The 25,899-nt window shown below is 40.2% G+C and overlaps 3 protein-coding genes across 3 annotated transcripts; 1 reads left to right on the top strand and 2 right to left on the bottom strand.

Annotated features, from left to right (window-relative positions):
- Positions 1-130: 130 nt before the first annotated feature.
- On the bottom strand, positions 131-10,791 carry lmnb2 (lamin B2). The gene is made up of 12 exons (XM_029254770.1): positions 10,342-10,791; positions 8,375-8,511; positions 6,988-7,144; positions 6,404-6,529; positions 5,942-6,112; positions 5,468-5,593; positions 5,062-5,282; positions 3,842-4,070; positions 3,632-3,739; positions 3,381-3,500; positions 3,129-3,218; positions 131-2,987 (listed from the first exon to the last, which is right to left on the bottom strand). The coding sequence occupies exons 1-12, from the start codon at positions 10,558-10,560 to the stop codon at positions 2,946-2,948; spliced, it is 1,746 nt and encodes a 581-aa protein (XP_029110603.1). The 5' UTR covers positions 10,561-10,791; the 3' UTR covers positions 131-2,945.
- A 298-nt stretch (positions 10,792-11,089) lies between these two features.
- rpl36 (ribosomal protein L36) lies at positions 11,090-12,824 on the top strand. The gene is made up of 4 exons (XM_018745791.1): positions 11,090-11,163; positions 11,574-11,668; positions 11,947-12,081; positions 12,697-12,824. Exons 2-4 carry the CDS (start codon positions 11,576-11,578, stop codon positions 12,784-12,786), a joined length of 318 nt encoding a protein of 105 aa, XP_018601307.1. The 5' UTR covers positions 11,090-11,163; positions 11,574-11,575; the 3' UTR covers positions 12,787-12,824.
- Positions 12,825-18,932: 6,108 nt separating this feature from the next.
- On the bottom strand, positions 18,933-23,693 carry vmac (vimentin type intermediate filament associated coiled-coil protein). The gene is made up of 2 exons (XM_018745842.2): positions 23,320-23,693; positions 18,933-21,635 (listed from the first exon to the last, which is right to left on the bottom strand). The coding sequence occupies exons 1-2, from the start codon at positions 23,508-23,510 to the stop codon at positions 21,281-21,283; spliced, it is 546 nt and encodes a 181-aa protein (XP_018601358.1). The 5' UTR covers positions 23,511-23,693; the 3' UTR covers positions 18,933-21,280.
- Positions 23,694-25,899: the final 2,206 nt, after the last annotated feature.

Here is a 25,899-nt window from a genome sequence, read left to right as displayed (position 1 = left end):
AACAGTGGTGCTGAAGGAGAACTGCACACATTATATATCAAATTGTAGACCAGCCTAAAATCATGCTTTCAGTGGATAAGGGATGTAATATTTACTAGCAAGATACAATATGTGGTGGAAAAATTAATATAAAATATGCACTGAATCCAAACACGTGACAGCTTTAATAAGTAAAACATTTATTATGTTATGTTGTACAAAAATTATTCCAATAAAAACATAGTAACTCGTAATGGGGATTAAAACTGACACTTGGCATGCACCCTCCCTCAGCCCAACCCTTACAAGTCCCCTTACAACAATGATAAAGTTTAGGTTTTTCACTTAAAATGCTCAAATTAGATTTCCATTAATTTTATCATGGCTCAAATAATCTGACATTTCACATTATTGTGCATCATTTTGTGCATTTCAAAGTATTAAGTTATGAGTTTCCTTACAGTAAGGCATTACGCTTTTCTGCCATCAAGAAATTCACAGACATTTAGAATTCTGTAAGGAGTTCATACCGGCAATTTGACTCAAAATCAGTCACTTTCATCTTAATAAACCCATAAAGCAATCTGGCAGTGTAAAATACTTATTAAAACAGTGCATGAAACAGTTGGTTAACCATTTTTGAAAAGCTTATTCAAATTTACCAGTGTCCAGCAGTCGCTGCAACTGTTTTCATCAATATAACAGCATATAACAATCACAGTTCCCATAAATTGTACAGAAGAGTTTCTGATGAGCAGAACAATGTATGACATCCAGAATTAGGATTTATGACATGCGGAACACAGTGTTTAATTTGTTTAATCCAGTATACACAATACTCTTTTCCTCTCCAAAAAAGTCCAACTTACTGTATGTTTCCTTAGAAATGCCAAAATGCTGTGCTAAAAAGACCAAACAGCATTACTTTTTCCTCATTACATTTTACAAACTACAAATATAACCCTTACAACCTGAAACAGATTATGCCCATTTAACCTAAACTTTACCATCTTTAGACAAACATTTATAATAGCCACACTTGCATGTAAACATTTGATATACAATAGCTATCAAAATTAAGTTTTAATGCAGGGCCTGCATTTAAAGATATATAAAAATTCTGCTTCCCAGGTCAACACTACACTTATAAAACATAGCTGTATAGACATATTACAGATAAGACTACTTTAGCTTACCTGCACTTTAGTAGAATGACTTTTCAGGTAGAAACAATGGTGTGATTTATGTGGATAATTCAACAAAACCAGGTTCACCTTCATGAAAATAGCTGTACTGACTTAGAAAGCCACATTTTTGCTGTATAATACACAAGACTCCTCAGATTCTGTGTCTGTCAAGTGATCTATAATGTTAGATCCAGTTTCATCCATGTAGACTGCCCTTAAGATTGCTGAAAAACATCACTGCAATCATACTACAGAGTAATTGGTGTGTCTCATAGCATAGATAGTTCTCTTTGGACAACACAAGCAATTATGCCTTCCTCCGCTGGACAATTCTCAAGAAAACTATCTAGACATGACAGATTTATATTGTATACAGAAATATTTACTCAATTTTTAGGCACAACCACCTCATACATTCAGTGGGTGCAAAGAAACAAAAAGGTAAACTGGTTTACAATTGCAAACCCTTGCCATTTGAAATAAGTCATGTTTTAAGTTTAATAACTCAATTTGCATATACAGTTGTCTGAGAAACATAATTTTACATTTAATGAATGTTAACCCTTTTGCAGATTACTAAAAGCAAGAGCATTAGCAACAGAGTGCAAGCACCATTTACCACAGCCTTCCCCCTAATATGTACAATATTGTCTAGCCAAATTAATGTGTCATCAACTTATCCAAGTCAAATTATCGCATGCTGTGTACCATATTACACATTCATGGATAACACTGACCTTTCTGGATGGGGAGTAGAGAATAACAAATCTGATTAAGAATTTGGGCAAAAAATATAACAGTATGTGTGTACAGCTTTTTATACACATTGATGGGTTTGCTTAGTCTTTTCACATAATGTCACCAAAAAAACTATGGCAATGGAAAATATATGCAGAACATATGTTGCCATGTGTTTAATGGCCTAAACCACATGATCTTTGGTATTTCTGCAACATCAGAATAGGTCCATCATGTATTGTTGTATACACTGCTTATTTTTGCACGTGGTTATGAATTATTTTGTTTCACAAATCCATTTCCACCTGAGATCAAACCACAAAAATTTGCAACGTGTTAATTTATACTTGTCGATATTGTTTTAATATATCATTTGTTCTCATATTGAACCATACCTAACTGCTCCTTGAATCTCTACTCTCAATCTGGTGATTTCAATCCCATTAGCAAAATGCGCAAAGCCTGCCTAATAACAGTACTACTGAGCTTCTATGTCAGTTATGATCTACATAAAATGTAAAGAATTAAGCATTTCATGCCAAAACCACAATGCTGAAATCCTCTTCAGACTTCACCTTTAAGAGTCAAGGGATACAAATTCTAATTTTAAAGAGAAACATTTTGAGTTAAAAATTTAAAGGGAAACCTAAGTTGATCCATTACTACTACCCTTCATATAAACTGTTAGTGTTGACACTAAACAAAGGTTGATCCTGTCTAAAATGCAAATTTAATTTCCTATGTTTTGCCTGGTTCTCCCATCTGACATTTGGTCGTAACAAATGAGTCTGCAACTGTGTAAGTTTCTCATTGGGGAAGGATTACATCACTGTATAATCCTTGTAAAAAAATAGTCTATAATAATAATTCATGATTATTGATTAAATTGTACATAATTCATGATACAACAATGTTAAAATTTTTTTAAACTGTAGACCAAGTGGCTTGTAATAAAAAAACCCAGCAATGAACAAGACTGAATTGTACAAAAATATTTAAGTGGCTTTAAAGTATGTCCATGTGTGTGTGTTGAGGGGTTCTTCACATAATTAAACACTCCCTGGATGTTGTTTTTGGGTCACCCTAGAAATAAGAAACACAAAGATTATACATTTGATATTGCTTATATACTCCTACTAAGAACAGAGTACAACAGTGAAAGAGTTTGATGGAAAAAATTCTAATGAATCATTGTGCGAAGTCTGAGTCCATTTTAAGATTTACCTGTTGATGGAAAAGATCCTCCTCCCCAAAGTCTGCATCCTCATCTTCATTCTCCACAGTGGTTTTGGTGACAATCCTCTTGGCCACCTCCTAAACAAAAGCAGAAATAAAAACCTTACTGTTACATAACTAAGGCATCAGAGTTGAAAGAACAAGCACTTTGGCTACCCAGCTGAAATCCTTCTAGCCACAACTATGTGTCAATATTAATCTAACATCCCACTGCCATCTCAGATGAAAGCAGACACCTACCTCTCCTTCAGAATTCACCAAGACAGTCAAGATATTGTCACCGGTGCCCCAGGAACTCTGACTTTTCCAGAGTAAGTCAGTGGGTGGGCTATGAGAAACTCCAGCATCAGAACTCCAGACCTATAGAAGGAGACCAGAAAATAAGACTCAGATGTTAAACTGGTGCCATTTAATGTTACTAATGCAATTTAAATTCAGTGTTTTAAAAAAATAAAATTAAAAAACTGGGTTAATCCTTAATTTCCATTTACCGTGACAGTCTGCCCAGCCTTCAGGACATATTTTGGAGTGAATTTGTAGGCTATTTCTTCCCCTTCTCCAATCTGTCTCTTCAGTCTCCAGCTACCAAGGGACTGATCCTGAACAGGAAAAAAAATAACTCCATAGGTATTTAGAAGCAAAAAAAATTCACTTATAAGTGCTAACACAGAGTTAGATGACCTGACTGAATCCTGCTCTACCTTTTCAGAGCTGTTCTTCAGAGTGACCGACTTTCCCTCCAAGTCAATCTCCTCAATGGTGATGCTGCCAGTGGCTTCTGCCTCCTGGCTGACATGTACTTTAGGCTGGCTACTGGTGCCAGACTCCTCCATCCGCTTCCTCTTGGCACGAGAGGTACGCACAGAGCTGCTGGTGGTGGCTGCTCTAGATACTGTCACCCGTGAGGACTGACTAGGAGACAGCTTCAGCCTAATGGATAGAGATGGGGACTGACACTTAAAATAACCACTCCAATTACAATTCTGTACAAACCATAGCCCTGAAATTACTTACTTGGGCTTGAAACAATGTACAAGATAATACTAACTGGTCCTCTCTCTGTTCAACATCAGTAAGCCTACATCCCTGCAGCTGTTTAACAACTTAAAGCTGCCATGTACAATCTGTCCTTTACTACCTCATCTCATTCTACCATTCCTCACAACACTTTAGTTGAAGCAGTTATTGAAGCACAAAAGTTGGTTAATCCAAGTACTGACAATTCGGCTGATTTCGTAAATGTATTCCTTGCTAAAATTATGTATACTCAGATTAAAACTATTTCCAAGTTCTGACTGATAAACAGTTGTAATACTGCACTGTTCTGATTAAGGTTTCTGCTATATCAGGGTGCATGAAACTAAAGAATGAAATGTCTCAGCTGACATCCTGGAGCCAGTTTCCCTTTAAAACACAAACAATGGTATATATGATCATGATGGAAAAGGCCCCCTGGCACAACTCAAGAAACATATTAGTTCAGAAGTTTTGCAACACACACACACACACAAAAAAAAAAACTTCAGACAGGCAGGTTCAGGCCCCCATCTGCCATACTATGCATTTCTGAACAAAAAACCTTCCACCGGCATTTCTTAATTTCCTTGAATATCACCTCTAAAATATAAAATTATACAATATTTAATGGCAGCTCTACTGAGAAGACTCTTTTCATGGCAGAAATGCTGTTAACCATCTTCCAGGATAAGTTTCCTGGGTAAATGAAAATAACATGCAACAAGTTCCAACGACATTTCTAGGCTGACTTCCCTGAGGCCTTGTGGAGAGAAGAAAGCGTGGGGGAAGGGGACATTTGCTACTTACTTACATTACAGTAAGCAACCATACAGTGATACGCATTATTTTAGGAATTATCTATTATGAACTGAACACATACAGTTACAGAAAGTAGTAAGCCAACCTGTCCTCTTCTCCCTCTAGTAGCTTCCTGTAGGCATTGATTTCCATATCGAGGGCCAGCTTAACATCCAGCAGCTCTTGGTATTCATTAAGCTGCTGTTGCATGCAGTCTCTCATCTCAGCCATCTCACGCTCCTTGGCATCCAACTGCCGGCGGTACTTGTCCCTATCGCTGGCCAGGATGTCCTCCAGCTCACGGATCCGTTGCTCAGATGCGCTTGCCTACATACAGACACAAACTCCTGAATTTCTAACCTGCAGTCAATAAAATCACCTGAAAAGTGTGTTACCTCAGTTGGAAAACACAAACTGCGCAAAGGCCTCTTTGACAGTTATTTAGGAAGCATAATTTCCTAAACAATCCCAGTGTCCTATAAAAATGAAACAAAAATGACTGAAAAATGTACCTGTTTTTGTAGGGCGGAGAGCTGGTAGCCTAGGCTCTCAATTCGCATGTGAGCCTCCTGCAGCTCTTCACGAGCTGCACTCACTGCCTTATCATTCAGGTCAGATGACACCTTTGCATTATCCAGCTGCAAGGTGGGAAAGAGGGAAAAATTAAACATGTGGCATGTTCCTTGTGTGCATGCCAAACACAAAATGGTAATTCATAACACACTGCATTTCAAATATTAATATACAAAGAAGAAAATTTCAGAGAAATGTAAATCCTTAACATTTTGATTGAGACATATGAGAAATTCTTTTGCTGTTCTACTACACATTTGTTTCTAAATCTAGGTCCAGGGTCTTGAACTGCAGGCTTTCAGTTCACTAATTATAAATTGCGCAACTACCAATTTAATATTATCAAGGTTACAAACACTTAGGTTTACTGAGAAAATTTTACTAACACTCAGGAAACAAAACCATATAAGCACCTTGGCCTTGAAGGTCTGCTCCAGTTCTTCCTTGTAGATGGACACCTGTTCTTCATGTTGCCTGCGCAGATCCTGCAGAGCCTGTGTCAGTTTGAATTCATAGTCCTGTTGAGCCCCACTGTCCACCTCCACCATACGCTTCTCATGACGCCTGCGTGTCTCTTTTACTTCCTGTAAGGGGACCATCAAGCATAGCTGTAACACTAGTCCAACACCACTGGACATGTTTTTTTAAAAAAAAAAAAAAAGTTTCAGCAAAAAAGTCATACAATGAAAGAAATGATTTCAGCAAAAAGCCAAGGATTACCAATGACCAGATCACTGCAGCGAAAAAATTACTTGGATCATGGAAGAGATTTTCAAAATCTTACATGTTAAGCTGTAGAAGTGTTCACTTTGAAAACACCACAAGTGAGCTGAATGGAAGCAGTACAATGATCAGTCAACAGCTTAGATATTCACCTCTTCAAACATGCTCTTCCTGAACTCCAGCTCCTCTGACAGGCTCTGACAACGGTTCTCCAAGTCCACTCTCAGTAAAGTCTCTGCTTCCAACTGCTTCTTAGCAACAGCATGGGCATCTTCAGCCTGAAAACATGCCTCTGCATAAGTCTATGCACTGCAACAGATGGGAATGCACTTTCATAAATAGTGATTTCCCTTCAGACTCCATTTGCAGTGGTATTTCTGCAGTCCCTGCAGCAGTTTTACTGTTAGATGTGTCAAACTTTCCTACACATCTTTGCAATGCTACATATACTACTATAGTACAATTTATATTTTAAATCTCTAAATCACCCTGGACAAAGGCATCAGCTAAAAAAAAAAAAACTTTGTACTATTAAAATAAACTTCACAAGAATACAGGAAGCAAAAAAAGGGTTGGAATACTTAATTATCCTTTAAATTGACTTCCGAGACTTATTTCATCTTATGGCATGAGTCAGTAAACACAGATCATTATTAAAAGAACTGGATTAATTCCCCTAGGACTCCATGCACTCTAACCCAGGAGTGCATCAGGAGGATATTGATAAATTTCAAACCTTAGCAAGCTGGGCTTTCAGGTCAGCCAACTCGGCCCCAAGGGCTGCATTCTCACTTAGGGCCGTGCTGAGCGCTGCCTCACTCTTGTTGTACATTGACTCCAGCTCTTTGACACGAGCTTGAGCCAGAGTCAAGTCCCCATCCTTCTTTTTAAAGCTGCAAGAGACCAAAGAGAAACATGGTTGTAGAGTGTCTCACTATAACAGCCATTCCAAACAACGTCCAAGCATGCCAAAGCACTGGTGCCTAGGACGTTCAGCAATTAACTGTAAATGTTCTTTACAAAAACATACAGATTAAATTTAATACAATGCACAGAAGGGATGTTTTCACTGTAGTAACATGCAATTTTCATAAGGCAAAAATGATCAGTCCTAAAATCTTTGTCTACTTGGAGAATACCTTAATTTTAAGAATCAGCACCATGAGTGCAACAGAGGACACCACCACTGACATAACCATGCTGACATAATGTTCATTTTTAAATAATAATAAAAAAAAATCCAACTTGCTCCTTAAGAACTGCATTGTACATTTCTCTTCTACCAGAGGTCCAACACATCATTTAATTTACAGGCCAGTATCGCACAGTTTTAGTGGAAATGCTTTAATGTGTAAAATCTTCACTAACAGAAAAACAAAGCCTTAGGCATTCACATGCAACATGAAATGTTGATGAAAAATGAACAAAGTAATAAAAGATAAATATCTAACAGATGTTATATACAAATGTCATTACTGCAGATGCATTAGTGTTTGCAAAGGGGAACTTGCAGCACTTCACTTCCTGTTTAACTGTTTCCAAGCAACAAGGTAAATAGTGACAAACAAGGACACCTCTGACTCAGACAAAGTATCAGAACAGGCATTGGTACCCTTTTAATGCAATACCACATATCTCTTTAGTAAGGAAGTACCTAACTTTCGGTCAGACAACATCCACATGGTATACTAAAACTGCAATTGCCCTTCTACTGCCTGGTTCATTCAGCCATTTCACAAAGTCTGAATGAACCTGGATTAGAACCAAGGTCAGGATAATTAGGCCAAGATCAACTTTAACTGGGAATTAATACCACAGATCACAGATGTACATCTACTAAAAGCAGGAAGAACTGGCTGTGTAAATTAAAGTTAGTTATAAATTTAAACCAATTTTTTCTGCTTGCAGTGATTCATCGAACATAGAATATTTGGTACTTTTTATTTGGGAGTATGTGGCTCAGCAAATGGTTGTTATAGAACAATAATTTCCCTTTTTTATCACCTGATACTTATCAACCAAAACAGTATCATTTATATTTGGTACACGAAGAAACCCCTCCCCCCAAACCCATATGCAAGACATCCTTACAACCAAGTTGGACAACATGGAATACTACTCACTTCCTGGTGACCTCCTCCAGCTCAGCATTGGCCTTTCCAAGGTCGATCTGCAGCTTGGCTCTCTCGCGTGCAGTTTCATCCAGGACACGGCGGGCATCCGCTAGTTCTGCCTCATATAATGTCTTAATCCCTGTAACCTGTGACAGGAGAGTGAAGACAGGCCATCTCATGTTCTTTCTTTCCCATATTCATCCAGGCTATTGCTTATACTTCAAAAAGAGAGCAACTGTATTTTAGCATCCTGCTATTGCTTTTCCAACTGAAATAAAAATAAACTGCACAAATTGTATTTTTGCTGAGATGTAAGTCGCTTAGTGTGGCGCGGTGGTGCAATGGGCTTGACCGGGTCTGGGGTGCCGTCCCGAGTGTGTCCCCACCCCCTCCAGCCTTTCGCCCTGCGTTGCTGGGCTAGGCTCCAGTTCGCTGCGACCCCACTTGGGACAAGCGGTTGTAGATATTGTGTGTGTGTGTGTGTGTGTATACACATCACTTTGAAGAAAAGTATTTGTTAAATGAATAAATGTGATGTAACTCACGTTTCAACACCTTATTAGTAAATATTAAATAGATACCTCTGTTCATTCAAAACCCATATTTCTATAGATTTGCCATGATTTTAAACTCCCAAGATTTTGCACAGGAACAGATTATTATATGCACACCACACCTCTGCTGTTGTACTATTTTATTTACACCAGTTTCCATTACAAAAAAGTAACTCTTGCATACAAGAAGGCCACATGTAAACAGCCCTGGATTCAAATTTTTAAATTACCAGTACACACCCACTTGCAACCGCCTTCTCTGGCACCATGCCATTATATAGTCAATACAAGTTAACAGCAGCCCTCCACACTGCTATAAAGTGGGCTGGGTTTATTTTTTCCTACTTTGGCTCATATCCATGTAATTTTCCCAGCTTCACAAAACCAGCACCATCCTCAGAGACAGATTCATCTTAAAACCTCTGCCCGATTCAGTGTGAATATGTGAAGGCACATATTTTAGAAGATTGTGACAATTCCTTAATAAACTGGCAAGATGTCATCAAGTGCAAAAAATGAAGCCATGTCATAACACACAAGAGCCTTCGCTCCACATCTGGACTGCAGACTGTTTGGTGGCCAAAAAGTGTCGCTCTTTCACCAGATAACAGAACTAAACCAATGACTGGGGGAAACCGAGAAGGTTACAGACCGAAGACGAATCAGTTTTATGAGACTAATATCTGATCATTAACCCAAAGCCACAAAATAGCAGCAATCAAGCCCCTGACTACCCTTACTGTCATCGACAAGCCCTCCCGTATTTGTATACAACTACTCAGCACTACTGTTTTCTTGCCCTCCCCAAAAACCTGACAAGCTGTAACCGAAAAATGAGCAGACATAAAAAAAAAAAGTGAGGTGTAAATATGAACAAGAGTAAAGGAGAAATACATCAGACAAAGGTGAGAACTTGAATAAAGATGCAGAATGAACACTTGCCGTTAGCAGGATTGTTAACATGAATGAAGCCAGTATTCGAGCCAGCGGCCATCCGACCAACCGTCAGCGCGCGGCCAACGGCGCGGTTTTCAACCCTGCCGCACGGGACGGCGCGCTCAGTGCAAACTCACAACACACACTCACTCAAAATTAACTCCATTCCAAAAGCCCTCTCCGAGGTTATCCTCACTAAACATTTTAATATCCGGAGACAGAATATGTTGAACTCATCTCTTCTTCCTAACGGAAAGGAAATGCACAGGCGCCGACTACTTATTATTAACCCCAAAAATTTTACCCACTGGCCACTCCGTCTCCGTCAGTCTTACATCATTCAAATCGGTGGGTAAAACTAGTATGTAGTGGTCAGTCAGCTAGTCAATCCTAAATCAATCCTGACACATGATTAGTCTCTGGGCAGCGGTGTTGGCATTAGAACAGGGCGGCAGGCATCGTGTTAGCGAACAAAAAGACACGCACCTCCCGGGTGGTGACCTCCTCCTTCTCGGACACTTTCAGCAGCAGCCGGTCGTTCTCCAGCTCGAGCGCGCGCACTCGGTCAATGTATACCGCGAGCCGGTCGTTCAGGTGTCGCAGCTCCTCCTTCTCCTGCAGGCGCGAGATGCGCGTGGGGGACAGCGGCGTGCTCGTGGAGCGGGCGGCCTCAGCGGCCGAGCGGCTCGGGGTTGCGGTCGCCATCGCAAAAAAGCAACTTTAAAAAAATCTATTAAATCACACGGTCAGTCCTGCCGCAGCACCCTCCGACACTACGATGTGAATACGTAACTTAAAAGGTGTTACGCGAAATATGGAAAATACACGAGTTCGTTACAGTATGAAATTCATTCAGTACGCCAGGAAGTTAAGAACTCCCGTGCCGAGCGAATTCCGTCCAATACCTTTGAAAGAGGCTCTGGCAGAAGCAAGATGGCCGCGGCACACGCAATGCGCGCCAAAATGCACGCACGGCGGCCTGTGGTAGTTGTAGTCGTTCTTAAAGCCGTTTCATATAATTCAGGAAAAAAGCAACCATGAGTTACGCATTCATATTTTGCATATGGGGGGTTCGTTTAAATTAAAACAATGCTTTATTGTTATGATCGGTCAGTGGACTTAGCTACCTTTGCTGACTTTTGCTATTGCACATTTCCAAGGCCACGTACTTTCTTGTTATTCTTCCTTCATCCGGGCACACAGGGGGCGCTATCTCTTTCTATCATATGAATTACCTTCTGGGGGTTTGTTTCCCAGAATTCTTCAGGGTCTCGGTCTTTCCGGTGTGGTCGCCATTATCGAAAGCAGGTATGAGTATGTGCGCGGAGTGAAAAAATAACAATCTTTTCAATATCTTGTGCATCTTTTAGAGTTTCTTCTATTTTTCAAAGTTATTGTAAAGTCAATTGTATACAGCTGTTGTAAAATAAAGAATTTTGTGGCTCATCTTCATTTTTGTATTTTAGCTACCCGTTAGTCCTTATTTTTTGTATTATTTTTTATGCTCTCTAGATAATTTTTCCTTTTGTTTTTCCCTCGACGCGTGAAAGAGTAAAAGTTATTTCTGTTTCTATTAGACTTAATAGGAAACAACATTATAATTTTGGCGATACTTTTACTTCTAATCCTAGTGCAGCACTGGTGCCTTCCCCGGCAGTGGACATATAGATGTTAACATTAAGAGCAGTGTGTAATAAATGTTCTTTTTCTGTATTTAGAAATGGCAATCCGATACCCTATGGCCGTTGGCCTCAATAAAGGCCATCCAGTGACCAAGAATGTGACAAAGCCCAAGCACAGCCGTAGGAGAGGGGTGAGTAACCACTATTAAGTTTGTGAAAACTGACCCAGTAACGTTAAATCATTTTGTGTATATAGTATGCTGTATAGTGCATTGAAACAAATGAACCTCCTAAACACAAAAATGCATTTTTAATAATGTATAATGGATGGGTAATGCATGATGTAAAGGATTGGGAAAATAGTCTTAGAAAGACATCTCGGTACTGAAGTTGTAATAAGCAAATTCATTATATCTTGAAGTTGGAGTAGCTGCAGATCAGTAGATTAATTCAAAGTTTTGTTTTGTAGCAACTGACCAAGCACACAAAGTTTGTGCGAGACATGATTCGTGAGGTGTGTGGCTTTGCGCCGTATGAAAGGCGTGCGATGGAGTTGCTGAAGGTGTCGAAAGATAAGCGTGCACTCAAGTTCATCAAGAAAAGGGTATGGTGCCGTTTTAAATAATGATATGAGTTGTCATTTTGCATTTTAGATTGATAACTTGTCATGTGTAAAATACTTTATTTTTCAAATATTTTACAGTAACACAGTTATGTAGGCATGTTTAACAGTTGATAGTGGCATGTTTTGAAGCATGGTTAAAGCTGTTGTAGTTTTTCAGTTGGATTATCAATCACACAGAATTGTCACCTTTTTTTTAATCTTTATTTTACATTTATTTGTTTAGCTGACATTTGTCTCCAAAGCACCTTACAGTGTTAAGGTTACAATTATTTACCCATTTATATGCATGGGTAATTTTACTGGAACAATTTGGGGTAAGTACCTTGCTCAAGGGTACTACAGCCGGAGGTGAGGTTTGAACTTGCAGCTTTTGGATCCGAAAAGATGCTGCTCTAACCATTATGCTACCGGCTGTCCTGGCCTTATCCTTTATCAGGGTATTTGACAGATTTTTTCAGTTTTGCAAATATCCGTAGGACAGCTTGCTGTACAAGTTATTGTAGTGATGGAGATATTCGGATATGGTTATGATATTGGGAAGAGAGGTTTTGTGAACATGCTTCTGGTAACTTATGTCTGTCCTTAAATCTGCAGGTGGGAACGCACATCCGTGCTAAGAGAAAGAGGGAAGAGCTCAGCAACACCCTCGCTGCCATGCGTAAGGCAGCAGCCAAGAAGGAATAATGTTGTCATAGAACAAATAAATATTTCTGTTCCAACAAGTTTTCTGCCCTGTTCCTTGTTTCCTATTTGCAGTCTCCTCTAAAATCAAAAATAATTATTTTTTTGTACTAGATTGTTTGAGACTTGTCAGTGGTACATTGTTTTAGGATAATGCTTTGCAAAAGTGTAAAACCCATTTAAGACTACTGGCTGGTTTTATTGGGGCAATTTCGGGTATGTACCTTGCGCAGAAGTATTAAACCAGTAGGTTGAGAGCCAAACCTGCAACCTTCAGTGAAAACAGAAGTGGGCTTCTTTGCAAAGAATTTAGAATTGACTGACGAGCCTGTGTAGGCATCACCACACATGCAAAGAAATGAAACACTCATGTGTTGAAAAGTTGTGAAATTTTTTGTAGGTTCTGTAGTTATACTTTCTCATAAATATTTTCCAGTACTGTTGCTTTTGAATGAATTTATTTCTGGGCACTGGTAACAGCTGTTTTTTTTTTATCACAATGTATTTACTAACTTGCCAAGTTATGGGTGCTGGCAAGTTCTATGGAATGTTTTAGTATACAATTTTAAAAATAATCAAAATGAAGTAGTAATGCAAATTCTTGTTTTTCCAAGATTATAGTAAAGAATAGAACAAGATAGAATGGTTCTCTGTTTTAATTTTATTTTCAATATCTCATTATTCTTCAGCCAGTGGAACTAAGTTAAAGTTTGAAGGCACCAAATATTTTGTACACACAGTATGAACCTTCCTCATTGAATCCTAATTTGTCATGTTGAGGTGCTCCCAAAGGTCTGCAATAATTAAATCGCTAAGTCTCTGCAAGGTGAACATTGAGGGGAAGTGTAAGGATCTTGTTTCCATGCAAACCAGTTGTCATAACAAGCCTTGGAATTGCAAACAAATTAATTTTTCTACATATGAAAGAAAGGTTTATCCTGTGTTATTTTGTTGAAAAGACTAGGCTAATTTCATAGATGGTCATAAAAGATTAATATAGCAATAATGCAGTAATAAAATATTAATTTTATAAAGTTGTTAAAATCAAACACTCCAAATTTGTCTCTTGTGACACAGGGTGCTCTGATTGAGGTTTCAGCTATTTCTGTAATTAAGCAGTTCCTGTGGAACAAACAAATCATGTTGTCATGGGAACAAAACCATGTTTATCTGTGGCCATTGTGGTTTTAACTGCTTCTGTACTGACAGGCAAGATGAAGCTTCACAAACTCGTAAGAACCATCAAGCAAGTGATTTTTGAAATATTCACTAGGTCCAATCACTTGAAATGTTGCCGTCCGCCATGTTGTGAAAACATTTTTGCTTGCTTTATTGTAGACAATCAAAAAATAAATCCTTTGAAAATATGTATGATTTTGGACTGGATTCTTTAACTGTTCATTGGCCCTCAGTAGATTTTAATTTTTGCTGGTAAGGGTCGTTCTTAGGGGGCGCGGTGGCGCAGTGGGTTGGACCTGGTCCTGCTCTCTGGTGGGTCTGGGGTTCGAGTCCTGCTTGGGGTGCCTTGCGGTGGACTGGTGTCCCGTCCTGAGTGTGTCCCCTCCGGCCTTACACCCTGTGTTACTGGGTAGGCTCCGGTTCCCCGCGACCCTGTATGGGACATGCGGTTCTGAAAACGTGTGTGTGTGTGTGTGTGTGTGTGTGTGTGTGTGTGTGTGTGTGCGCGCGTGTGGTCATTCTCCACACTGCAATGGATTACAATATTTTAAGGTGTAACTATCTTTAGTTTTATAGATTTACTTGTGTAATTGGCGTCTCACTTCAGAATTGAGTTAACTCGGAGACAGCATCCCGGGCCGAGTCCTCAGGTGCATACTCTGACACATTGGTGTCAGGAGAACCACCTCCTACTCAACACCACCAAGACCAAGGAGATCATCGTGGACTTCAGGAGGCAGGAGAGGGAACACACCCCCATCACCATCAGCGGGTCACCGGTGGAGCGGGTCACCAGCTTTAAGTTTCTCGGCGTCCATATCACCGAGGATCTCACATGGACCACTCACACTAATGCAGTGGTGAAGAAGGCCCATCAGCGCCTCTTCTTCCTCAGACGGCTGAGGAAGCTGAGGATGAACCAGAAGATCCTGAAAACCTTCTACACCTGTGCAGTGGAGAGTATCATTACTGGCTGTATCACCTCCTGGTACGGTAACAGCACTGGACTCAACCGTAGGTCTCTCCAGAGGGTGGTGAGGACAGCCAGACACATTGTGGGGGTTGAGCTTCCCTCCCTCCAGGAGATCTACAATAGGCGGTGTGTGAGGAAGGCACAAAGGATCATTAACGATCCCAGCCACCCTAGTCACGGACTGTTCCACCTACTCCCCTCAGGTAGACGGCACCGGAGCATCCGGGCCCGCACAAGTCGGCTAAGGGACAGTTTCTTTCCTCAGGCCATTAGACTGTTAAATACGCAGGGCAAAGACTAAAATTCAAATCCGCTGCTTTATTTCCCTGTATTCTCTGTTTTGTTTTGTTACTTCTCTATTTTTCTTATTTATTTATTTATTTTTAATCTATTTTTATTTATTTTTTATTCTTCTTATGACATACTTTTAATACTGCACTTTCTGGAGCTGCACTCAAGATTTTTCACTCTTCTCTACATGTTATGTTGATGATGATGTGACAATAAAGCTTGTATTGTATTGTAAAAATTTTTCTCCACAGCAGATTTGTTTGTCGGACAATCATTTTACAATTATCTTTCCAGTTGAGGGAGTGAGTGTCAGTCCCCCTATACAGTGGGAACCAGTCCATAATGGTCTAATGAGTTTTCTAGCAGGAATCCATTCATGTGCATATATAGCATTTTTTACCAAATCAACACATATCTGATTGAGGTTTATTTTTTAAGATAACACAAGACAAGCATATTGTGTGTGGACCTTTCTGTAGTCTAGTGTTCATTTTTAATGTTTAGATTATTGCTGTGTAAATGTTATATTACTGAAATTGCAATAACTATGGTCATTTTTCAAAACAGCATTTTAACCATAAGAATATAAAGTGAAATGTAAATGATATGCACTACTTCTACCATTTTACTGTTCTGGGTACAATAGCTTTTGAGCAGTCATTCATACACCATACCTGTGAGTTTTCATAAGATAACTAGGCGGACAGTATAAAGAGGTTGAGAATGTCTGAGAACAACACTTTTTACAAAAAGCATCAATTTTGAACACCAGCTCAAGTAGCAATAAGACTCCATAATGAGACTCCCACTGGCTGGTGGTTTGCCAGTCACGTGCTTTGAAAAGCATGGAACTTATGCAAAGCTAATATTCATAGATTATATAACTCCACTGGGTACTACTGCTGTTATTTTTTGGTCCTCCAAAAGCTGACAAGCCTTTATGCCCCTGCTATGGAAGCATAAGAAGTATTCTGCCCTGACACAGCTGAACAGCACAAAATGGAGTGGACATGCAGGTCGCCACATGAATCTGTCCTGGTTCAGAGATGAGAAGCACTGCCTCATCTGCCAGCTGATTGACCTGCTGCATATGCTTCAGATTCCAGTGTCAGGTAATGCTGACGACAGTTACAGGGGAGCTGGGGCAACTGGTAGCATAATGGTTAGAGCTGCTGTCTTTGGACTCAAAGATTGCAAATTGAATTCCCATCTTTCTCTTACTTACTTATTTACTTTCCTTTGCATTGTATATATCATACCTGTACAAACATATGTCTAGTGTCTATTTTGTATATTGTGTACTTTATACTCTATATATTTTTCTTTTTTATCTTTTATTAGCCCACTCTACTTTTATCTGTGTCTTGTCACTGTCATTCTGTCTGTGCTGTGGAAGTTTCTGTCACCAAGATGAATTCCTTGTATGTGTAAACATACTTGGCAATTAAGCTCATTCATTCATTCATTCATCTGTAGCAGCCTTGAGCAACATACTTACCCTAAATTGCTAGAGTAAAATTACCCAGCTGTATAAATAATTGTAAGTACCTTCACATTGTAAATCGCCTTGCAGAAAAGCATCAGCCACACACACACTGGCTGAAGCCGCTTGTCTCAAGCTGGGTCACAGTGAACCTGAGCCTAACTTGGCAACACAGGGCACAAGGCCGGAGGGGGAGGGAGCACACCCAGGAGGGGATGCCAGTCCATCGCAAGGCACCCCAAGTGGAACTCGAACCCCAGCTCCACCAGAGAGCAGGACCTGGCCAAACCCGCTGCGCTACCAGTTAAATAAATTTAAATATTAAAAATTCCCATTTGCATGGTGTGCTTCTAGGATTACTGTTAACCCTGTGTTTGCATTTTGTGTACAAAATTTACCTTCAGTACACATTCATTTCCTTAAAGCAAAACTGTTTTATGATGATAATTATAGCTCTATACATAATTAGTGATCTTAACACAGCGTTGCTGGGGTTTGCAGAAACTTTCTTCTAGTTCTTTGTAGTCCCCTGTTTCAAACAACTTCTAAATGTGAAATCAATGTGCATTATAGAGTATTGTAATCCATACTTTTTTGGTAGATAAAAATAATCACTTTGTAAACTTGGGTAACTGTGGAGCAAGTATTTATTTTTATTCCACCAATCAGGTAATCATAATAGCCAACTCATGACAGACTTTTGTAACTGTTCAATTTGAAAAGCTTCAGCCACAGTGGCACACCTCACCTTGTACAAGTAAAACAGGATAAATAAATGCACACAGATGACAATATTACAAGTTTTTTTTTTATTGTATTTCAATAATTGTAGAAATGTAATTCTTTATTACCTCTTACAAGAAGCAAAACTAAACTTTTAGCAGCAGGGTTTGGGTTTTCTAAACATGTTGAATGTACATTAATTGTCTAGTTACAAGGATGAAAAAACAGTAGAAAGAACTGCACATTCTACTTTCAAATTATCAGTGAGGGAGTTCATTATGGATGCTGAAGATCATTAAGCCAGCTAAAGAACTGGAAATACATTGTAGTTTGTGGGGAAAATGAGAAAAGAGACTATCTGGAAATGCTGTGTAAAGTAACCAAGAAGGTCCCCCCCCCCCGCAACATTCAACAAACAATTTTATAGCCTTGTGTATCATAAGCAAGTGGATTAAGGCAAAAGACAAGAACACATTTTGAAATGTCAGTTCATGTACTGCTTCTATTAGAGATCTGTATTTTTGAATCACGGTTAAGTGTTGCACTCAAGAGTTGCTGTAACCATTTGGACAGTTTTTACTTTCTATTACAGGATAAATTTAAAGCAAGTATTTTTGTATCAATATACTGAACTCAATCTACAATGATAAATATTATTTAACATTTAATAAAATTTTATTATTTCTTTGCTGGCAAATGTACAAAAAACTAACATTTTATAAATGTGTTGAAAAACATTTTTAGATAGTCCAGTTTTTTCATTCTTTTTAAGAATTTAAAATTACATTATATGTGATAAAACTATGATTCACTGCTTTTAGATTACAGTTGAAAGGCAAAATGTGTGGTTATATGCCAAAATGGCTACACTGGCCCCTGAAGGTACACCAAAATTTTTGCATAGGAACAAGCGATGGCTTGCTAATTTGGGGTTCATTTGACCTGAAGGACCTGAGAACAGTGTACTCCTCAAAGCAACCTTGTATAATCTCCACTTGACATGTTGAAAAATGTTTTGTAAATGCTTGGCAGAGTTAGGGAAAATTAAGAAAATACATATAAAGTTCAACCTTGGCTCTTTGGAAGAAGCTATAACTAATCTATTTATTGGACATGATTCTATTTAAGAATTGCACTCATCTGCTCCCTTCAAAAAATATAATGGACCTGTTAAAAAAGACAATCCCAGGACAATAAGAACATAATCAAATATTTACACATGTAACAAACTGTATTTGACACCAACCTGACCTTACATTACAGAAAACCTCCTGTAGAGCAGGGGTCCCCAACCCCCAGGCTGCGGACCGGTACCTATCCGTGGCCTGTTAGGAACCGGGCCACACAGCAGGAGGCGAGCGGCGGGCGAGCGAGCGAAGCTTCATCTGTATTTACAGCCGCTCCCCATCGCTCGCATTACCACCTGAGCTCCGCCTCCTGTCAGATCAGCGGCAGCATTAGATTCTCATAGGAGCACGAACCCTACTGTGAACTGCGCATGCGAGGGATCTAGGTTGCGTGCTCCTTATGAGAATCTAATGCCGCCGCTGATCTGAGGTGGAGCTGAGGCGGTGATGCTAGCACTGGGGAGCGGCTGCAAATACAGATTAACATTAGCAGAGAGGTTTGACTGCACAGAGACCATAATAAATCAATTGCTTGCAGAGTCATATCAAGACCCTATCAGTGAGTGGCAAGTGACAATTAAGCTGCATTTGGTGGCAGGCTTTAAGTCAGAATCCGACACTTATTTTAGTCCGCGTGTGGCGTGCCCATTATTTTATTTACCACTTCAGTCCGCACCTCTTTCCCGCACTGCGCACTTGTCTCAGTCAGTTTTGGTAAGCCCACAAGCTAACCCTAGCCAAAATGAGTAAAAAACAAATGTCGCTGGAGAGCTTCTTTGAAAAGGGGGAAGACCTAATGATGAGACAGCAGAAGACTCTAGACTGCCAACAAAAAGAAAACTGCATTTAAAAGAAAATACCAAGAGTTCTACTTAAATTACGGGTTCATTGGAACAGGTGATTCACATTCTGGGACCGTCTAGTTGCAGGAAAACAAGCTCAGGGCTCCCACTGATTCTGCATTATGGTAAGTTGTATAATTATTTCATTATATATTACAATGTAATAATAATAGAAATAAAGTGCACAATAAACGTAATGTGCTTGAATCATCCCGAAACCCCGCCCCCCCCAGGTCCGTGGAAAAATTGTCTTCCATGAAACCGGTCCCTGGTGCCAAAAAGGTTGGGGACCACTGCTGTAGAGGACTGCGATGGAAAACTCATTTTCCCCATAAAGACCATGTCGTATAGCCTTTACTGTGGGAGACAAAAATTTAACCAAGATAGCTGATGCCTACTTTGCTTCCCAGTGTTAAACCTTACTTATAAAATCACATTAGCTTGTTGCCTTTAAGGATCGTTTCTGCATCAAAACAGAATGCAATCAAATCAAAAACATCACAAGTTCTTTCAGCTAGGTAAACAAGTGACCTGCGAATACAACCACAAAGTAGTGCTGTATGACATATCCAATGCTGCGTTAAGATTTTAAAAGAGAACTGGTTGTTTTCTTTTAAGGTTTTTTCAGTTAGGAAACATCTTACATTTGCATAGGCTATGCTTCACTGAAGCAATTTCATCAGCTAAGACTAGACTGTATGAAAATGATCAGCACGAATCCTAAAGCCATACAGTTTAGGCTTCACTTGCATCTGAGCCTGAGGAGCGCTTGTCTGTGTGTGGGTGCTCAGCGGCATCTTCCACACCTCTTCAGGGCACATTTACAACTGAATGCATAAAGAAGCAAAAGTATTAAGAGTACAGCATTAAGTCAAAGTAAGGGCAACGTACCCATCTAATATTTTCTGGTATGAGAAAACATTCAAGATAAATCTTTAGCCTTACTTCTAGGGATTGAAGTGGGCCTGCATGTAACAAAATTTATGGTATCTTCTCAAAACTTTGATCTGATCCAAGTTACACTACAGAAAGTATTAAAATGGTGTAATTCATATATATGTACATATTTTCAAACTTTGCTGTTCAGATGCCACATTCAAAGGTAACAGTACAAAAAACTGCCGAGCCCCTTTTTCATTCCATGTTCAGTACATCTATTTAAACGTCCATGTTCTGAGACACTACATGCTATGAAAACAAACTCCAATCAAATGTGTTCAATTAACTATATTAAGTTTACTGTTGCAGGAAAAAGTTTGAAATGTAACAACCAACACTTTACAATAAAAAAAACACAACCTACTGAATTCATTACCAACATTCCCAAACCGCAACTTCACTCTGAGAAACATACGAGACAGATTATGAAGAACGTTTACATGCAGCCCCTGGAGTCTGTCTAAAGATATACTATAGCTTTTATATCAGCAGTCTGATTCAAAGCAAAGTCACTTCATCTGTGATTTTAAAAAGCATGCTTGTTCATGCTCACTGCTCATCCTATTTTAACTGCTAAGTAAAGGAGCTTTGTTTTCAATCAAGGAACTGAATGTAAAATTGTTACTAGAATATACGTTGGGCAGTAACTTCAGCAAACACTTCATATGTAAATTTTACTTATGTACCTTTTATGTCAATGATAGTACATTTAATTACCTGTAAAATGCTACCCCAATTTAATTTCACTATGCAAAGGATTCTCAGCATCTGGATTGTTGTTAACTACTTAATAGTTTTTCCTGTGAAACATTTGAGGAAACAATAAGTATGGTCCTTCATTCCATTTAAAGCATTTGTGATAATATTCCAAAGTTTTACAAGAAAAAAGGTAACTGCTTCTCAGAATGAGAGTCACACAGCTCCACTTCTTCCTCTTGTGTTACACAGTAGTTCCAAACACATTCTCATCTAGATCCTGGTCATCCATATCGTCCTCTGTGAGGGAGAAGTCCCTGTGGTTAGCGATGCGGTCAGGGCTGCAGTTTGACTCCCCGTCTGTGAGGGATAAGCTGGTGGTAAGCTCACCCATTCTGATGATGGGACCCAAACGCTCTGCTTCAGCTATTTGCGACAGCATGCTGTCAAGCAGCGGCCGGCTTTTACAGATGTTGTCCAGCAGCTGGCAACGGTGTCGGAGCTGGCCTATGAGCGAATCCTTCTCCTTCATTGTGCTCTGGAACTTCTGAATAGTCTCCTCTGACTTACACAGTTTCTCATGCAAGAAAGCAATCTCCCTTTGGGGGGGGGGGGGAGAGATATGATTCAGTAATCACAGCTCATTATGTCTGGAATGAAAGAATTCTCACAAATTTCAATCTTTTAACAGACCGCAGTGATCACTATAAATACAATTAATAAGATGAAATAATGAGCACGGGAAAAAGGTAACGTAGTGGTTACAGGTGCTGTCTTTGGACCTGAAAGTTGCAGGTACAAATCCCACCTCCAGATGTAGTACCCTGGAGCAAGGTACTTACCCTAAATTGCACCAGTAAAATTGCCCAGCTTTATAAATGGGTAAATAATAAGCAGCTTAACACTGTAAGTTGCTTTGGAGAAAAGTCTCAGTTAAATGTAAATGCAGTAGATCGGACAGCAAGATTACCAAATGTGAACAGAATGAGTGGCAGGATGGAAAGATTCGGAAATGGGTAGGAGAAGGGAACTAAGACCAGCATGTTCAAAATTGCTTATAAATAACACATTTATGTGCTTCTTCATTCTCTAAGGACAGCTGGTAACGTAGTGGTTAGAGCTGTTGCCTTTACGTTTACGTAAAGATCTGTATTCTACCTTTTTTTCCAAGACCTATGCACATTTACATTTATTTATTTAGCAGACGCTTTTCTTCAAAGCGACTTCCCATGAACTCAATGTAGTGTTATCAGCCCACACACCTTATTCACCAGGGTGACTTACACTGCTAGATACACTACTTACAATGGGTCACTCATCCATACATCAGTGGTACACACTCCCTCTGTCACTCACACACTATGGGTGACAGTCACCAATATACATGCCTTTGGACTGTGGCAGGAAAACAGAGCACCCAGGGAAAACCTAGGCAGATACAGGGAGAGCATGCAAACTCCCCACAGGGGGAGCAAACCCAAATCCTCTTGCATCAACCAGATGCTGTGAGACAGCAGCACTAATCACTGTACCGCATTTGGACCCAAGGGTCGCAGGTTCGAATCCGTCCTCCAGCTGTAGTACCCTTGAGCAAGGTATGTGCCCTAAAAATTGCTCCAGTAAAAAGTACCCAGCTGTTTAAATGGGTAAATAATTGGAGGTAGATTAACATTGTCAGTTGCTTTGGAGAAAAGTGTCAGCTAAACAAATATATGTACATGAGACCCTTCTTACATATTCTCTTCTCTCAAAACAATGAAACAAGTCAAAATTATTATTAGTGTCCTTACAAAATCTTTAAACAATTTCAGGAATATACAGGCTAATCTTTATGCACATAAAAAGGTAAATAAAAAAAAAAAACAAATATATAGTCCACCTCAGAACATACACGCAAATTTTAAGCAAGGAAAATGTATGTTAAGAGCTGGGACGGTTCTTACATGTATTCATGTAGCAGACGCTTTTCTCCAAAGCGACGTACATGTCATAGAAAATACAATGTGTGCATTACATTAGTAGAAAGATCATTCTTATGATTCTCTTCTCCAAATCAACTTACCCTAACAATTTACATTCATACTGGGTAATTCTCACTCTTTCCATTCTGGGTTGCGGACCTCACTCAAGGGACCGGAGCTGGCAGCCCTAGTCACCATGCCACCTACTGGCATGGTTAATAAACACATGCAATGGCTGAGAAAACCAGCAGGAGATGGTTCATGTTCGCATCACATGTCCCGCTGGAGAGGTGTCTCTCAGGTGTCCCTCCAGGGTCCCTACCTGTCCTTGGCCTCTGTGATTTCCTGCGCGGCGGCCCGCAGCTGCTCGTCCTTCCGGATGAGGCTCTCCGCTTGCTCGCGCACGGTCCTCTCCGCCGCCTCGAGCCGCTGCTCGAGCTCCTCCACGCGCCGGTGCACGGCTGCCAGGTGCGCGTTCGCCTCCTTGATCTGCACCGGTGACGGCGAGGACATGTCACCGGAGCAACGAACCCGACTCTTTGCTAAGCTTGGGCGCTTAACCTTTGCGGTCGATTTAAAGTTCTTTTCCCGAATAAATGCTGAAGATGCAGGCAGGTGTTAGAGTCCACTCTTCCTCCTCTTTCATCCGTTCATGCTTCCAGGGATTCCAGTTATCGGCTAGTTATCAGGCTACTTCATGATTAACAAGCAGCAAACCATGATGATCTGGTCTGGTAGCAGAGCTTGTCGGCGAGATCAGCGCCTAGGCTATTTACCTCTTTCTCCAGTACCCATCTTCTAATATTTCACCAGTACGTAGCTGACTGGGATTGGCGATTGCCGTGCCAAAGATAACCAGCAAACATACAAATCACGAACAGAATGAAGGACGATGTGTCGATTTAAATTGACAATGAATATCACGTCAAACTACTCACTCACTGCAAGTCGTTTCACCAATGTCAAACATTTGCTAACGAGAAAAAAAAGGCATAACAGCCTCATACCAAACCTTAGCTCATGTGCGCCCACTTAACCATTCATACAAGTGCAGCGCTAGTACATGAGAGATATTTCCTACTAGAGAACTTCCATAAACTTCTGTGAGACCATCTAACCTGTGGAGCAGAGACGCCGGAAACAGAGCCATTAGCGACACCACTTCTGAGAGCCACACGGTCACCACCCTCCTGCGCCTGCGCGAACTCAGTCGCCTCGTGCAAGCCGCGTGGGCCCCACTGCGCGTGCGTCGTCAGTTTAATAATGGACCGAATCTAAGAGTTGGCGCAAAATGGCAATGTTCTGCGAAGTGGGTGTGTCCTACAGAGACTATGTGGTAGAGGGCATCGCTCGTTTCAGATGTACAGGAATACAGAATCGTTTAAAAGCACAACGTTGCTTCACGTGCATAAGTCCTTCAGCTTTGCCACATTTGCACGAAATCCAACTAACAAATGAAATTCTGCAAGAAGAGTTGCCAGAATATTTTTTTTTTTTTATAATTTCTACAAAATTCTTTTACAAATCAAATGTCGGACAGTTTAAATAATTTAAAGTTAGCAGCACACCGTGTGTTTTTAAGTGGGTTCATGTACGCTAAAGGACGCATAAAAACTATCTTAAATCAGCATAATAGTTAATAGTGTAAAAATACAGTATATAGCTTACCGCTTTTTTTTCACGTCACGGGAGTCGTTCAGCAAAACAGTCGTCAGGTCAAGTAGTACTTGCGTTTGAAAGGCTGTTTTTACAGTGAGCAGAAAAAATGCTGTGTTATAATTAATCACTACAGTTTGCTTTATATTTTGAAACTTTTGACATCAAGTAGTTTAACCCTTTTTAATTACACGGAAAACCTGATACTCATTGATTGAAAAGTCATAGAGAAAAACATTGCAACTTCCTTGGGTGAATGGGCAAAGTAAGAGTTTAACAGGAAGTACACTGGTGCTTGAAAGTTTGTGCCCTTTACACACAATTTTCCCTTTTTCTGCATAAATATGACCTAAAACAGAATCAGAATCAGAACGAGCTTTATTGCCAAGTATGTTCGCACATACAAGGAATTTGTCTTGGTGACAGGAACTACCACAGCACAGACAGAATGACAGTGACAAGACAGGTGAGAAGATAGAGTATGTGAGCAAGGGATAAAAAATATTTAAAAATATAAAGTACCTAATATACAAAAATAGTCACTAGATACAAATGCAAGGGAGTGTGAGTAAGAGATATGTGATAAATTGTTATAAATATAAATAGAATTGGGGGGGTGCGGTGGCGCAGTGGGTTGGACCGCAGTCCTGCTCTCCGGTGGGTCTGGGGTTCGAGTCCCGCTTGGGGTGCCTTGCGGCGGACTGGCGTCCCGTCCTGGGTGTGTCCCCTTCCCCCTCCGGCCTAACGCCCTGTGTTGCCGGGTAGGCTCCGGTTCCCCGTGACCCCGTCAGGGACAAGCGGTTCTGAAAATGTGTGTGTGTGTGTGTGTGTGTGTGTATAAATAGAATTATGTATTGCACGGTTTACTCTCTAGGGGAGAGATTTAGGTGTTCATGAGGTAGATGGCCTGAGGAAAGAAACTTTTCTTATGCCTGGCTGTCCTGGTGCTCAGTGCTCTGTAGCGCCGGCCAGATGGCAAGGGTTCGAAGAGGAAGTGGCCTGGATGTGAGGGGTCTAGAATGATTTTGCTAGCCCTTTTACTGACTCTGGACGAGTGCAGTTCTTGGAGAGCTGGGAGGGACGTGCCGATGATTCTTCCAGCAGTCCGAACTATCCGCTGCAGTCTTCTGATGTCTGACTTCGTAGCTGAGCCGAACCAGACAGTTATAAGAGGTGCAGAGGATGGACTCAATGACTGCGGAGTAGAATTGCATCAGTAGCTCCTGTGGCAGGTTGAACTTCCTCA

Source organism: Scleropages formosus, chromosome 9 (genome assembly GCF_900964775.1).
Source record: "Scleropages formosus chromosome 9, fSclFor1.1, whole genome shotgun sequence".
NCBI lineage: Eukaryota > Metazoa > Chordata > Actinopteri > Osteoglossiformes > Osteoglossidae > Scleropages > Scleropages formosus.
This window is presented reverse-complemented; position numbering and strand designations above follow the sequence as displayed.